This window comes from Parus major, chromosome 1 (assembly GCF_001522545.3).
Source record: "Parus major isolate Abel chromosome 1, Parus_major1.1, whole genome shotgun sequence".
NCBI lineage: Eukaryota > Metazoa > Chordata > Aves > Passeriformes > Paridae > Parus > Parus major.
In genome coordinates this window covers 10,398,012-10,415,613 of record NC_031768.1, presented here as the reverse complement: position 1 = coordinate 10,415,613, position 17,602 = coordinate 10,398,012, and the positions used below count along the sequence as shown (strand labels likewise).

Genomic DNA, 17,602 nt, shown 5'->3' with positions numbered 1-17,602 from the left:
CTGTAGTGTATGGTGTAACACGGTTCCTGCACACCTTGAATTGCATACCACCTCTTTAAATTAATGTGAGGAAAAAAGAGAAAGACTGCAGAGGAATAAGTTTGGAGCAATCCAGGCTTGAAGTTAAATTGGATTATTGCAAAGGGATGGAACAGAGATGTGTAAGATACCTTGGAAAGAAAGACCTAAGCATAAGGAATGTTTTTAGCACCCCAGGCAACAAAGAGCTGTATAGAAAATATCCAGTACTGTCCATAGGGAGACCAAAATACAAAGCCAGGACCAAAACAAAACAAATGCTCTTGTCAGGTAATGCAAAATTGCAGATATTTTAGTTAGGCAGATGATAATATCAGCATCCCTATGGTAACCTACAGAATTATTTTCTACCCTCCCAGACACCTCATAATCACTCGTGTGTGGAACATCCTGACCTCAAACTCAGCACCTAGAGCTGGTGCATGCAGGGTATCAATGAAATTTACTTTTCACTTCATTACCACAACACCTGAGATGTGAGAGGCTTCAATTCCACCCTGCTGTTTTGCCCAAGCCCCTCACAAAAATATAAACAGATGTTTAACTTTCAAAGGATCCAGACTGTGCTTTCTTTTCTGTGCTGTTTTTTGAAGTTTTTAGATCATCTGTTTTATGTAATGTAGCTGCAAAAATATTGCCTCTGAGTTAGCTCTGTAATAATTCACTCTTGCTACAGCAATGATTGAGTAAACAGAAGTTTCTACCAGAGGCATTCTTTTCTATTATTTATTGTAATATTTTTTCATAATTTAATGAGAAAAAATTTAAAAGCAATATTTTCATCCTTTCATGTTAAATTAATTTACAGTGCTATAAGCCATAATGAAAACAGAGAAATCATCAGCAAAACTGCATGCTAATAAAGACAGATTTCTACCAAGTTTCTTAACTAAACTCACAAAATAATTTTTTTTCTGTTTCTGTCAGGTCCATCTTGTCTCTATTTGTTCCCAATTATTGAGACATGCAGAGAAAATTACATGAAAATGAAAAAGAAGAAACTACATAAGAACATTGAAATTGAGAAAAAAAAAATAAAGCAAATTTGATTTATATTAGCATATATTCTAAATACCTGCCTTTATCTGATGTGGAAATGTCAACCTCCAGCCCTGTGTTGTAAAGACCTTAGACATAAACCCATAAAAACATTTAAATTAGCAAAGTAGCCTCAAAATTGAAATAAAATGAATGAAATAATTTAAAAATACCCATAATTTCCTCTCCTTTTCCTCCATCTCACTCAAAAACCTGGGTGACTCTATCTTCAGTCAGTTACAGGTGTCGACAATCTGTAAAATTCCTTTTGTTACCAACAGGACTTGAGACTCCCAGGATTAGGTTTAGGGCAAGGAATTTGTGCCTGTGGAGCTGCAGCTGCAAATTTGCTCCAGGGACACCATGCAGCATTTCTGGTTGTGTGCCCTGATCACAGAGCTGGATTAAATCTGGGAATGATGCTGGTTTCACCTGAGGCAGTTTTACACCCTGCAACCCTTGGGTGTAAAACTGTGTGCTCAATATCTAACAGTAAGCACAAGATAACCAAACAGCAGGCTGTCACTTAGAGCTCCCCTTGCAGAAATCACATTTTTTTGGCAGCATTTTTCAGGCAGTGCTAACCCTCCACAGTCTCACAAATCAAAGGTTAAAATAAAATTACTACTTTTCTTTTTTTTTTATTTATTTTTTTTTAAGGAAACCAACAAGCTGGGATTTAAACACTGCTGCAACTCTTACTCATGAGGCATAGAATTACAATATCACAGTTAAAAAGAAAAAGAGACGATCCGTTCAGGCTAATGCACTGTTGTGACTGTAATAGGTGTAACATAAGTGAGAACAGGTTTATTTCATAGCTTTGATCTCAAAGCTTCCAGCAGGTTCCCAGGTTCTGGAAAGAAAGGATTTGCCACTTCATTTGTAGATCAGGGAAATACACTTTGATATAACCAGTACAAAAAAATAGCAGGACAACTGTAAGCTTTTCCCAGCAAAAGACCTTTGAAGTTCAACAATGAAATTAAGTGACTCAGTCTTCTAGGTTTTGTACTTAGTCCTCTAGAAAGCGTCTTGCTATTCTTTTTTGTTGAACTATGAAGTAGTTGCAAAAAAAAATAAAATAATAAAGTAATTAAAATTGTGTCCAATCTAGCAGACTGAGGTAGAAATTAAAATTAGATAGGTTTAATATAGTAGACAATGTATGATATTTCTGGGGAGAATATAATTTACATCTTTAATCTGCTTAGTTACTAGTTGGTGCTCACGTTTCCTCCATTGGCAAAGTTTTCCTAAAAACTGTAATATCAGTTTCAGATACCAGAAATAATTATTCTGGCATTAATAAAAAGAAATTCCACAGTCTCTTTTTAAGGTTAATTCATTTATTTCACAACAAATTATCAGTGTAACCTGATATAAATTCATTTTGACTGCCACTTTTTTTTTTTCAATCAAGTTGCTATAAGCTGTGAAGACTTCTAACATAGAAAAAAATATACAAAAAAGGAAAATAAAAATGTTAATCTTCAGAACTTATTAATATGCATGCTTCTTGGTGCCTATGGCCTCTTTTGGTTTTGTATTATCTTTTCAACTACACAGAGAATACAGAGATGAAGATATTCATTCTAATTTGAGTCCAGACATTTTCACTCTCATACCAACATTTCTGGTGACTCTTAGTGCATAATACTAATTCCAACCTAAACAACAAGATGATAAGCAATGTATTATATTCTCTGCTACAATTGTTCATAAATACTGTGTTCTGTTTTAGGTGTGTAATCTGGTCAGTGGAAAGCTGCTAATTTACTGGGGCACAAATGGACAGATAAATTTCTGATTTCTCCTGCCATTTCTACATCCTCTTCCACCTCTGCTCTGATTCAGAAGAGTTATTCCCCACAGAAGGGTAAATATGAAAAACTACTGTTATTGCAGGCACTTAACTAATTTTCTGTGGAAAACAGACACAAAGGACAAAAAGCGTTAACACTTTCCCAACTGGTGACAACAGAGGGAAAACAAGCCAGAACATCAGGCATAAACATTTCTCAGAGTCAGAGAAAAACACCCTAACTATAATAATGCCTCAACACTTAGGAGACATTTGTGTGGGCAGGAGGGTCAGCAGAAGACACAGCTTAAGACCTGGAGTGGTATGGCACAAGAAATTTTCTAGCTATATTTTCACATTATCTTCATAGTTATCTATGACTAAATTCATCATCATAATTCTGGGGAGTAATGATCTCAGCCTTCTGAGTTTACATCTTGTTTCTCTTCTATTGCCTCATGGGTGATTGAATCATGTACAAGTCTACAAAGTGGTAGGACCTACATGGAACTATGAACTCTTTATCCTGCAAAAGACCACCAAATGAAATGAGAAAAACCCACAAAACCCCCACATTCACACTCAAGAGAGAGAGAGAACATACACATTTTACACCAAGTTTAGGCAGGTGGTGTAGTCAGTGAGTTATTTAGCTAAGCTACTTCTCCAAGGCTCTCTCTAAGCCAGACAAGAGGAATATGTTTCTCCAGGAGGAAAACAGCCCCAGCTTAGCAGGACTGAACTGCCCTCTGGAAGTGTTCTCTCTTATCCTTGTCTGTGCAGAACTGGGAAGACAAGGAACTGCAACCAAGCTGAGCTCAGTGGCAAAATCTCCTGCAGCAAAACACATTCAGAAACAGCTCTTGGACATTTCTCTGTGATGTGAGGAGCTACAAACACAGATGTTCTTACATTTCTAGGGAGGTGAAGAAAATGGGATAACTGCATTTGGCCAGCTGCATACCTTTCTAGATTGCAGCAGCTCTTACCAGGAATTTAAACAGCTCACACACCATTAAAACTTAGAAGTAGGTGCAGAAGTTGACTCTACACCACCTGCAGCAAGAATTCCAGTAAGAACAGGTGGCAGATACACAACAAACTGGTTACCTGGCCTTTAAATAATTTTTAGACAGACAAAACACTGGAGGGAGGACAGTACTGCATTCCTGTAATCTGGTTACTCAGTACATTAAACTGATTCCTGGGTACAAAGAGCAGAGCTTGTGTCTGCTTGCACCAGTGTTTACATCCTGCTAACTTCACCTAAAGAAAATTCACATATCTGAAAAAAGCACATAGCCCACAAGGTGAACAGGTTATCTGTTGAGAGGATTGCAACAATCTGTATAAGCCTGAACCCACATGAGAATATATAAGAAGGATAATAGAATGTATAGATAAATACATTATGTAAAGAAGAAGAACCTATATAATTTCTAATATCTTATATCTGATTTCCAGTGTGATAAGCTCTAAATAATGTCCCTCAATCTCATGAGAAACAGCTCAACAGTGCTATATTAGGGTACTTGGTAGCCATCATAACATCAGCTGACCTCCCCCCCGTTAAAATATACAAAAAATCGGAGAACTGACAACACAAAAATAGCAATTATAAACCCTAGAAAGAGTACTAAGGAGCTATATCTTTTCATTACATTATTTGGCCTCTGAAAATGTAATTATTTAATAACAATTTCAGAGAAGTTAAGCCTAAATCTAGTTATATTCACTGAGACAAAATACAGTAAAACTATGATAAGTAACTATAACTTACAGCTGGATTTTCTGAATTCTCAACCAACATGCATTTTAACCAAATGGAAAATCCTGAATACCAGTTTACAATCTCCTAACAATTTAATATAGCACTGCCACAACAAAGGACAAATGTCACCTTCAGAAAGTTGCTAATGTTGTCAGTGATAACAGGTGATGAACCCACTGGAATAATTGCAAAACAGACTGACATAATAATTCTTTACTAATAACCAAAAAAATAGTCTTTTGATTTATATGTGGGATAAATGTCAGTTTATGGGGTGAACATCAACAAAATGAAATCATCCACTCAAGAGAGAAGACCTACAAAATTTAATGAAATCCAATGAAAAAAAATGATTCAAATGAAAAATGTGGCATGAAAGGATAAATGAACATGTGGAACTTTGTGCTGACAGAAGAGATTCAAATTGTCAGCAGTTGAAAGAAAGAAAGTCTAAACTTCTGACAGAAAATAAAATGGGACACTTGGTACAGAAAAGTTACTTTTGCCAAACATTGTCAGTTTAGATAGTGGGAGTTGCTACAGTAAACAACTGCTGCACAGTGCATATACAGAACAGCTAGTATTGTGAAAAAGTGTATATTCACATGCAGAAAACCTGTGATATGGCAGCTGTATACTCATGAAAAGGAAACTTTGGAGTCATTTCTTAGAAGACAACTATTTTTTCTCAGTACTGTCTAAAAACCTTTCACAAAGCCCGTATAACTTTTCTCTGAAAATGGTTTGTACTTTTATTTTATTCCTTATTTGTATTCTTTGTAGGTCACTGATTTCTTACATATTCAGGAAGATATCTGCCCTAAGCCAAAATTAATACTTTTCTTCAGTTATGTACTGTACAATTTATCCCTTTTATATTAACATGTTTAATAATCACAATACAATCACTTTTACTTTTTACCTGCTCTGGGAAAATACACATTTGTTCTCACAAATGAAAAATTATGTGCTCTTTCACCAAAGTCTGAACAGTCTGGTAGGAGGCATAATTGCATAAGGCACAGATACCCCTTTAAATTCATCATCAGAATGTATTAAAGGCTACCACTGGGTTTTTACCTAGTTTTTACTGATTATTTCCTTTTCAAATAAATGTGCTATAAGCAATACAAAGTGAATAGAAGAACTAATTGGCAGATTAAACTGTGCTAGTAAATACTTATGGCCATGGGAAGATGGAATGGCAGAAGTCTTCAAAGTTCTGGTAACCACTCAGTTTAATTCCTGTCACTTCTAATTGATGGCCTACAGTGAAATAGGACATACATTTAGCAGGGTGATGAGAAAGTCCATCCCTCCCCTTCTTTGGATGTGGGAGAGCCTGTTTTAGAAAAGCCTACACAAAGAGTGATGAGACATCCTATAGAAATGATAAGGTCAGGAGAAAATGCAGGAGTTGGAACTTGCTCAGAATAATAGCAAACCATCTGATCCCTTCTATTCCATTTCTACTTGTGATTTTTCCATGCTTTCCTCTAATAATCTTACTCAACAGAACACAATCTCTTACTTCATGCTACAAAAGCTTTTCCCATCTAATCTGTGTTTGAAAATCTGTGTTTAAAGCTGGTAGGGTTTGAATGCTGCTCTACAAATGAAAAATTAGAACCATGCCTCTGGTGTATTCAATAAACTTTTAAGATGAAATACATAAATCAACCAAGTAAGAATATACTAGGTTATTTAGCACATTTGAAAAATGGGATTTTTCTTCTACCATGATTGTGAGAACATATGTAAACAAGAAATTAAAAGAAGAAATGTATGTTCTTATTTGGAAACACCTACTTTGTATGTGAGATTCCTGAAAACTGAGAGCTGTTTACTTTCATGAGAATAAGTTTTAAGAGTACTTACATCTCATTCAAGTACCAGAGTACTTGATATCTTGATAAAACAAGCCTTTTACCTCACAATAGAAAATTAGTGCTGATAAGGGTTTTTTCTTCTAAATTCAGAAACAGGGAATGAAGAATGCACATGGATGCATCAACTCATAGGCAAGCTGCTGCAGCAGTACATTTCTGTTTTTATGAGACATTTCTGTTTTTATGATACAGACCATCCAGACTAGACAAACTGAAACAAAATACTTGACAAAAAGTGGTGACATCTACCTATCTGGTTTATTGCTGATTTCTGACTACTTCTCTTTGATATCCATCTCAGAACAGTTGTATTATCGTCATCCCCACTGAGATTCAGCACCTGAATCTCCTGTGAAAGTATTCAGTATTTGACACATGCTGTTAACAACAAAAGAACATTAATCCCCTTCCTTGTGACTGCTAATTACAATACTGAAAAATTCGTGACCGTGTGTTTTCAAAGTAATATTAACCAATATTTTAAAAAATCCACTCTGAGGAAAAGATTCACTCTGAGATGCTATCTAGCCTTTCTTAGATTAGGTTGTAAGAGCACTTGTTTTAAAACTCAAGATTTTGGAATTTCTTTTCTGTTACTCAGTGGAATAAGATGGCACTGACAGCTGCTATTCAATTCCAGGTACTACACAACAGATTTTATTTTAGAATTGGCAACAAGTTAGTATAAAAGCCAAAAATGCAGAATTAAACTTTTTTTTAAAGAAATGGTAAGGGAAGAAGATTATATATTATTTTTAAAGTCTTCAGGGAAAAATTTCAAGCAGAAGTGACTGAAAAAGTGTTTTAGAATAGAGAATGATAAGGTGTTTCAGAACAGAGAATGGAAATACTTGAAAATTAATTAATATGTTTTAGTAAAATAAATTGAAATGAGCAAGAATATTACAGAAACGTCCTCTCTTCAATTTTAGTGATATTCATCATCTAATCCATAGATGATGTCACAAAATGAACTGTGCTGGACAATTATATATCATTTATATTTGAAATAATTTGAAAACAATGTTTTATCTCTCAAACACTCTATCATGATAAATAATTGAGAAGTGTCAGGAATATGTTATCTACCTCAGCTTTTTAATACTGTAAAAAACAGTTGTCTGGATACCTTACAAACAAGTGAGCACCTCTGAAGTATTGATAGGAATAGAAGAGACAAGACTGCCTTTCCTGCTGCTAATGTCCCTTCTTTTAGATAAAAACATCAGTGTGAGAAAATAAGGGTACTGCCCATACTGTATGTTCTAACTTGAGGCACTGCGTATTTTTCATATTATGAGCAGCAAAACTCCTGCCTCTAATGGAAAAGTACTTAGGTTATAGGCTAAGTGAGCATGAAGGTGGCAATAAAAATAAATCTGCTATGTATTTCATGCCAAAGTATTAACTTTGCTTCATTTATCATATTCTGGCATAGTTTTAGTCAGGTGTATGCTACCAATAATTTGTCAGTCATCATAGATCATTTCAGAAACATTTTTTAAGTTGTGTATAGAGTACAAAAGCATTCTTCAGTTACTGTTTACCTACGTGTCACATGCAGTATTCGTCGTCAGATTTCAGTGAAAAAAGTCTGTGATTATATTCATCTACAGGCTTAATATTAACTGATTGCATTCATAAAGGATCAGGATAAATCCACACTAGCTTCAAAATTGGATCTAATATCACATAAGCTGCATAAAGTGTCATATACAATTATTGCTAAAAAGACAGACCAGAAAAGTACTTAATACAATCATAGAATTCTTAAGGTTGGAAAAAATGTTAAAAAGAATCAAGACCAACCATTAACCTAACACCATAAATTTCACTACTAAACTGTGTCCCTAAGTGACATGGGATCCAGGGATTGTGACTCAGCTGCTTTCATGGGAAGCCAGTGCTTGTTCCAGCATTTGACAACTTGAGAGAATTTCTCCTAATACCAAATCTAAGCACGCCCAGGCACAACTTGAGGCCTCTTAGGAGAAGAGACCAACTCCCATTGTGCTAAAACCTCCTTTCAGCTGAAAAGTCTGAGCCTCCTTTTCTACAAGTGAAACTCCCCCAGCTCCCTCAGTCACTCCTCAGAAAACAGGACTGGCCCTAAAGCTGAGCCCTGGGAACATCCCTGGTGTCTGTCCCCAGCTGGATGTGACTCCACTCCCCACCACTCCCTGGGCACAGCCCCACGGCCACTTGTCACCCAGCAAAGAGCACACCCATGCAAGCCATGAGCAGTTGGTTTCTCAAGGAGAACGCTGTGGAAGTTCTCTCCCAGACAATCCAGGAACCTCCTAGACTGCTTCTTCTCTGCTGTGTTTCTGCATTTCCAGAGGACATCTGGTAAGCTGAAGTTCCCCATGAGAAAAAGGACTAGTGACTGTGAGACTTCACCCACTTGCTTATAGAATATTTCATCTTCCTCTTCATCCTGGTGGGAGGTCAATAACAGACTCCCACAAGAATATCTGCCTTCCCCTGGTTTTTAACCATAAATAATCCTGCTGGCACTAGCATCAAGCTCTAGACAGTCAAAACATTCCCTTCCATAAAGGGCTTTTTGACCACCTCTCCTTCCCAGCCTATGTCTTCTGAAGAATTTATGGCCATCCACTGCACAGTCCAGGCATGCAAATCATCCCACCATGTCTCTGTGATGGAAACACTGCCATGGTTTTCCAGCTGCCCAATGGGTTCCAGCTGCCCAATGGGTTCCAGCTCCTGCTGTTGGTTGTTCCTGCTGTGTGCACTGGTGCAGGTGGACTTTGGGCTATTGATCATCCACCTTTCTGCAGGGAGAACCCCTAATTACCGTACAACCATTCTCAGGTGCCTTCACAGTGTCTAACTCATCAATAACTCTTCTTTCTTTGTAGCCACGTGGATCTCCAGCCCCAAACTCCACTGAGCTGTCAGGCCAAAGGACCTCACGAGCACACCATCCTCCAACCATGCTGTCCCCAGGCTTATCTCAAGTGAGCCTGGTTTTATATCTTTCTCCCTTCAAATCCAGTTTACCTCTCACTAAACCCTGATAACTCCTGTGCAAAAATCCTTTTCCCCCCTTGGGATAGGTGTAACCCATCTGTCACCAGCAGGCCTGGTGTCGTGTAAACCGACCCACGATTGTAATTAACACAGCTGAGAGTTCGTATCACAGGAAGTATGAAAGCAGAAAGTGAAATTAATTTTCATCTCTCTCATATGGTTAGTTAACAAACCAGGCCTCATGAGGACACATGATGTGTTTCAACTAGAAGAAAAAAACAGCAGCACATAATTACACAATTCCTTGGAGTTTTGTATCCTTGAAAATTTTCCAGAAAGTATTCTGTGTGAATCACCTCAACTATTACACTGCTGTCAGTTCAGACAAATGATGCATGCAAATACATGCTTGTACAAACAAACAGGGTGTTTATAATGCACCATTTTAATATAATTACATCATCAGGTAATTAGAATGTGAAATTATATGTCTCACCTTTCTCCTTCTGCTACTGAATGAACTGCTAACTACTAAGGAAAGATTAATCTTTATTAGTGACAATTGAGTTAATGGTTTCTGAACATGAAAAGGAAAACAAATGCCTAAAACATGAGATTTTCCTAGACAAACAACTGCTGCTATACAAAAAATTTCTGTACATCAAGTCATTATTCTTCTAATTGTTTAAAGAAATAAGACAAAGTTTGAGAGTGTAAAGCAGAAAACCGATGGATCACTAGAAGTAAGATAAACATCTGTAGTGACAAGGATACAAGGCTACTACTGAACTCAGAAACTTAGGTTTTTCATTATTTGTGTAGAAAATTATTTATCAGAATACTGGTTTACATATAGTGGATAAAAATATCAGATTAGACAGAATTGTAACATGTGAAGAGTCCTAATGACTATTTTTACATTATCCAATCCTACGGAATTGCATAAAGAGCAAGACAGAGACTGCAGATCTAAATCCACTTGTTATAGTTGACCATAAATTCTATGCATTCTAATAAATCCAGGGAGTCAGAGTTTCTTTCCAAAGACCCATGAGACACTGATCCTTAATCAGAAAGCACCATTTTAATTTACCTCCTAGGAGGTAAAATATGAATTCAGCCCGTTGGTGAGAGAAATAAAAAAAAAAGACTCCATGTGTGAGAAAAAAAACCAAAACCCAGTAAGTTGGAAAATTCTAATCCTGACTGAAAGCATTTAGGATTTTTCCTGTGCTGGGGTAGGGCTTGCAGTTTTACTACACATACGGGATGATAACAAACCATATTGAGGACATGGACTGTATTTGAATATTTCTGTTTTGATACATGTACAATTTACACAGTGAGTTTCATGGAATACAGGCATTGCCTGATGTGTTATGTAGGATAAGTATATTTCTGACCCACAATAGAGAGTTAAAAAAAAGGCTTATCACTATTTATGTTTTATGTGGCTGATTGTATGGATTAGTGAGCAATAACCCCTTTCCACAAAGCACATAAATACATACTTCTGAGACTTCTGAGACTTAGTAAAGCTCCTTTTTGTCTGAATCTTTTATATGCATAAACTGTGTGCAAACTACACATTTATGTCATGTTCTTGCTTTTCATCTTTATCCATCAAAGTGAATTGTGAGAGAGAACTCCCACAAGCAGGGTGTGAAGCCTGAAAGAATCAATGCAGCAATACCTGAGAAACAGAATGAAAAGCCATACTCTCTTTCCTGATCATTTAGCTGGCACCATAAAATTGTTCTATTGATAAACTTGTGCTCCATTACCCAAATTTAGCAAATAGATAGACAATACTTGCACCACTATCAGGGAACTCCACTTGTTTGAACAAAAAGCTTTCACAATAAAGACTTGATACAGAGTACTGGGTTATGACTACTGCAAATATTAACCATCATAATAAATGAATTTATTTTACAGCTAAAAATCCTTGAACTGCTATATAAATGTACTCTTTTTGGTTTTTTAATCACTTATAACTAAATTTTTCACAGCATGTTTTTCATCAATAAATACACTAAGGCATGGAGTATCCATATCCAGTTCCTTAAATCTCCAGTTTTGAACTTCCTGTCAGCATCAAAATAATGAACTATGAGTGAACACAAGAAATTTCTCCACTAAAAAGGTCACTGAGCTTTGGAAGAGGCTGCCCAGGGCAGTGGCTGAGTCAGCATCCCTGGAGCTACTAAAAGATGTGTAGATGTGGCACTTGAGGACATGGTTCAGTGATGGCAGCTCTGGGTTAATGGTTGACTTGATAATCTTACAGGTCTTCTCCAACCTAAACTCTTATATGATTCTATCAATACTGGAATAAAGGGTCCTGCCTTCCAAACAGCCAATCAATCTCATATTTAAGAAATTTAAGACCTCAAGCAGACATATCTGTTCTACTCTCAATAACTGCAGTGAAGAAAACGCAATGCAAGTATAGCAACATAGTTCCACAGCACCATCTCAACTAATTAATTTTCTTTCTCCTCAGGCTTCTCTGGAACACTAAATACAATATTATCTCTTTTTAAGATTTTTTTTTCCCCCAGAGGAAAATATCTGTATGAGAACTGTCCAGGCATTTACTATGAAAATTTGCATCATTATCTCTTTTTATTACCGCAATGGAGCGTGTTGACAATAGACTACCAAATTACCATTTCTCATGTATTTGAAAGTAATGGAGAAAAACTAATTCAGTTAAGCTACAAAGAATAAACTTGATGCAAATTATATAACTTCTATAAATATCAGATATGGTTGATAAACTCTCATGTTTGTCAAATGCCTCAATAGTGAAGTGCTTGGCTTACCTGCCACTGTTTCATGAGGTCCCGAACCATTTTGGCATCCTCTAGTGTTTTTTCTTTGTGTGTAGCATCCTGAAGAACATTTGCAGTTGTCTCAGCTTCTGTAAGCCAAGCAAGGAACTTTTCCAGATCCAGGTAGAATTGCTGCAACATTCTTAGGGCTGATTCCAGAGCTGCTTCACGTTCACACACCCTGCACAAGTACAAATAATCAAATACAGCGCTCTTTGGAAGAAAACAAACCTTAATCATTAAATCAAAACATAACAAAGACACACTAAATATTTTTCAAGTACCAGTCAAGGCAAGTTTGCTGATACATTAGCTACAGCACTTGTACCATATGTTAGGCAGCTAGGGTTCTTTTTCTATATTTTTACCTGAGAAGTAGTAAGTAGAATACATCTGATACAAAATTAAGCAAAAGCACTTCTTCCAAAGTACTATGTCTAAAATATGCACAATTGAAAATCAGAAGTAATTCTGATACTTAAAAAATAAAAAATTAAAAAATAAGCCTTTTGTTTTAATAAAAGATTATTTTCTTACACTGCACTGGAAATACTTGTTTATTTTCAAAAATCACAAAATAGATCCTGACCACTGCATTATATGATAAATTTCATAATTAATTTTCATGACTTGAAACATTTAGAGAATATGTTCAACACCTTAAACCCTTATAACATTAAAGTTTGTGGGGGGCTTTGTGTTTAATTTTTATTTATCTATTTATTTATTTAAAATTTATTATTTTATTTTCAACTTGAATGTGATAAATAACAGGGATGATCTCTATAGTTACAGGATAAAATACAATTTTTAAAGACAAAGGCTATCTTATCCTTGGGAAAGGGGTTGAACTCAGATTAGGAAAGAACACTAAAGATTTCAGCAACTCTGGTGCTGACAAAAACATTAAAGCAGACCTGTATAACATCAGCATTCATGTGCAATGTAGGTGTCATGTATTCACTGATTTTTTTGCTTTGAACTTGAGCAAAATATGGATTTAGAAACATAAGCAGCTAAGTATGACTTTGTTTATTAACACAAAACTGTCATGGTTACTTACTTATTGCATTACATACATATTTATTTAACATCAACATAATACTTAAATAATTTTTTAATCTCTGAAAATACTTAGTAAGGTCATTTGTTAATGTGCATTAATTCAAGTGGAATAAATGCATTTTGACGCACACCTATGTTAAGTCTACACATCTGTGGTGGTCTTCAAATATCTCAATAGATTTCCTGCCAAGCTGTTTAGGGAGAGACTAGGATACCAGATTCTAGCAGACATAATTTCTCATGCTGTAATTAATCAGAGGTCATGAAATTTCCAAGTGCTGGTCTCTCTTTCTAATCCTGTTTCCTGTCATGAAGTAGTGGTTGTACTTCTTGGTAAGTAATGATATCAACCTAAACCCCAGTTCACTAGGGGAAGTGACAAAAGAAAAAAACAACAACATACCACAAGTTTCACCAAGTGGCACTGACTTAACATGGTTTTTGACAAGCATATAGTTAAATTGCAGCACAGGATAGAAAGAACAGAAAAAATCAGTCAGAGTACAGGCAAGGACAACCATTACAGGAAAAAAAACATAAAAAAACATCCTCCCTGAAAGACTAATGTCACAAGAACTGCCATATTTCTATTATATTTTTAATCCCTTGACATCTTATTTGCTTTTCCCAACCATTTTGTTAAAAAAAACCCAAAAAAACTTATTTTTCACTCAAAAACCGAGAAAGCTATTTAATGCCTTATTACAAACTCATCCATCACTTTTTTTCAAAGCTTAAAAAGGGACTGGATTTTCACCTCAGTGGCACCTGTTGCCACCTACAGGAACTGTCCACATCATGGCACTGCTTAGCCTGAATGTGTCCCCTGGGAGCTGTCAGTAGGAAACACTCAGCTGCAGAACAGTGAACATGATCTCTTTCCCAGCTTGATTCTACGTGGGCATAAACATGCCTTGTGGTAAGGCTACTCTTCAAATTTAAAATAACTGAAATGAAAGAATTCGTTGTTCTTTTTTTAATTTAAAGAATAATTATGTAGAAATTACACCTAAATATACTAGCAATATACATTAAAATATAATAAGATGCAGAAAATGTCTTACCTGGAAAATGCTGTATTGACCTATTTACTACTTTTAGCTCAAAACCAGTATTACATTTATTCAACACATCTTGGAAATGGAATACAATTACATGAACTAAATGTATTTTTTTCCAGTACTTCAGAGCACAATTCTAAGACCTGCTTTATAGCATTATTCTAATTCAATTTACAGTGTGCAGCATGGTAGTTAATAGCCTTTGCAGAATCACATAAACCATTTTTTTCTCATGTAGTTCCTTCATTACATGAAAGGCACATTTTTAACTACTGTACACCTGGATTCCTATAAATACATAGCAATACCCTAACAACAACATTCTGCAAACACACAGTGAGATTTAAAAAAAACCCAAAGACCACAAGCACAGATTTGAAAAAGATATTTAAAGGGAGAGCAATTCGAAGGATTACTCAAAGTCAGAATTTGTGTTTTAGAGAAACTCTCAGACTTCATGAAAAAATATAGCATTTTATTGATCTGGGCAAAGAATGAAGTTTTTATCATGAAGAATCTTCTGGCACTTCTATGATGCACAGAAATCTTCTGGCACATAATTCTTTCAGTCTACAGAAATGTGTTTCTTATCTATAAGCATACTAATATGTCCACCAGAAAATATGTAGGACTTTGCATTTTAAAATTTGGTGCAGCTAACATGCAATAAACGTTTAGCTACATTGACTGTTCTGCAGCACATCAATAAACTTCACTCTACTTGGCTTTCTCACTACAAAAGTATGAAGTTAGAATGAGAAAAGAAGGACTAAACATGAAGAATAAAACTGAGCATCAAATCCAGCATATGCTAAATTGCACAGAATCATAGGGATTAAAGAAATATATATTGAAGACATTATTGCACAAAATAAAAACAAAGATGCTTTCTCTTTGGCCTGTATTATCTAGGTATGTTTAATTTCACAATGAGTGCAAACAGTAATAAAATCACATGAAGTAACCAGAACTATATTTTAATGTAAATTGAAAACTACACAGTACAAATACTACAGCATACTCCTAAAATACTAAAAGATAATAATAACATTTAAAAAAAAAATATTTTAATGGAATAATCATTATTTAATCCGTTATACTATGGTAATAAAATAATCAAAGAGTGTATAACCAAAAGCTTCTTATTCAAGGAAGAAACATTCAAGATGGGATTCATCTCATTTTCATTTAGACACTCAGAGGACAGGCAAATTACACTCCCTCCATAAAACATGGACACAGAATTTCTGGATTTCTGTTTCTTCTCCCTTGCCTATACTTATCATCAAGGTCAGAGTAAGCTCCTTCTCCTGACTACAACAGTAAATCACCTATAATTTAGACAATTTGAATTTTACACAGGCTTTATTTTCTAGGTCTAGAAGTAGGCAAGCTGGTCCCAAAACATCCCTATAAATTTGATTTTTAGGAACCAGTGGCACCAGTGACAGTGGACTCACCAGCTCTAGTTGTGTGAGCTTTGTTGAGGGACAGAAGTTATGATGCTCCTTTAAGCACGTGTCAGCTGATGGCTTTGAGTTGAGGGAACAGTGATGGCATGTCAGAGGGAGCGAGTCAATCAATGTGTGAACATTTGTACTGCCAGGAGGATGTTTTTAAGGATTTAAGAAAAAAAAATTCCACAAAAAAAAGTAAGTTACCAGCCTCTGTTGCAGGACATTGCCGTCATGCTGAGAACTTTTAAAGCTAATATTTTTTAAACATAGATACAAATGTTCATGTATATGTATATGTATATATATACATATACAAATGTTCATGAAGAAAAGGAGGGGAAAATTATGTTTTCTTCTCAGACTGTCCTGTGATTCTGTGATTGAAATTATCACACGAGTGCTTCATTCAGCACTACCCAATCCCATAAGACACAAGGAATATAGTGTTTGTAGAGGCTCTGCAAGTGTGAATACCAGATTTTTCTTCAACTGCAGTGTTTGCTACATAATCTGGGATGAATGATTCACATTTTATGAGTATCTGTGTACATCAAATTGCCATGGTTATTCGCAGTACGAGATACATTGTGAGGGTCAGTGTGTGTAAAATGCTTTGAGATGCTCAGACAACAGGACACGTAGCAAGTGCAGAGCACAAACTAACACATTTCTGTTCCTCGGGTATTTCTCTAAGAGCAGTAGAAGTAAAGCAACTCTGTATCATTCAGTGTTCAATAGATCACTAAATCACACTTCCATCTGCAGACTGTGGTGATCTAAAGTTATCTCACAGAGATATAAAATAAAATATCCTTGACTACTGGCTGACAAAGCATCAGGAAATGGTTTTACTTCTATAGTTCATGTGGTTCTCTCTCTATAATTTTATTTTCTCTTTTCTAACAGTACAGTTCCATGTAACAAAAAATAAAATAAAATAAAATTTAAAAAGTTACCTGAATTTCCTATATTCAGCCAACTATCACAGAGAATTTGAACTACATGCATCTTTCTGTTAATGCTGAAAAAAGTCTGCACCTTTTTCATGAGGTTTATATCCCTTCTACCAATATGAAAAAAGAACAATTGGAAAGCTTTATTAGAATATTTAATTTTTACTACTAAATAATTTTAAGCTCTCACTGGTAACTCTTCTTCAGTTGCTTTAACTTGGACTGATAAAGAACCTATCCAAGAGGCAGAATAATTTAACCTTAGATAAAGCTGGAACACAAAGATATGTCACAGATATGAAAATTAAATTCTTAAAATAACTATTATTGATGTAATTTTGAAATGCAAATTCAAAATAAATCATATTCATTAATTTTGGGACTGCTGGTTAGAGGAACTTTCTTTCACAATCTAGGTTGTATATTCTACAGTGCCAGTTAATGTTCTTAATACATGCCAGTAAGTGATGAATGTGCAGATTAACTCTGGAATGCCTGATACAACATTCAGTGGGGAGAACTACATTGAGACCTCATTTTAAGTACAGCTTTTCTGTCTTTTTCTGGATGCCAACTAGCTTATCACCACAGTAAGGGACACTTGGGATTTTTCCAGTAACACTTCTGCATAAATGTGCCTTTTAGTTTGACCATCTGAACAGAGGTACTGGGTTTTTTCTGCTGTAGATCACTG

General features: G+C 35.6%; 1 protein-coding gene across 13 annotated transcripts in view; it reads right to left on the bottom strand.

The window, feature by feature from the left end:
- Window positions 1–17,602, bottom strand: part of DMD (dystrophin) — a 1,134,919-nt gene that overhangs the window by 223,721 nt on the left and 893,596 nt on the right. For all 13 annotated transcript variants that reach the window (XM_015620877.3, XM_015620912.3, XM_015620930.3 and 10 more), the window contains one exon: window positions 12,364–12,553. In XM_015620877.3, coding sequence (XP_015476363.1) covers window positions 12,364–12,553 — 190 coding nt within the window. The remainder of the gene's footprint in view (window positions 1–12,363; window positions 12,554–17,602) is intronic.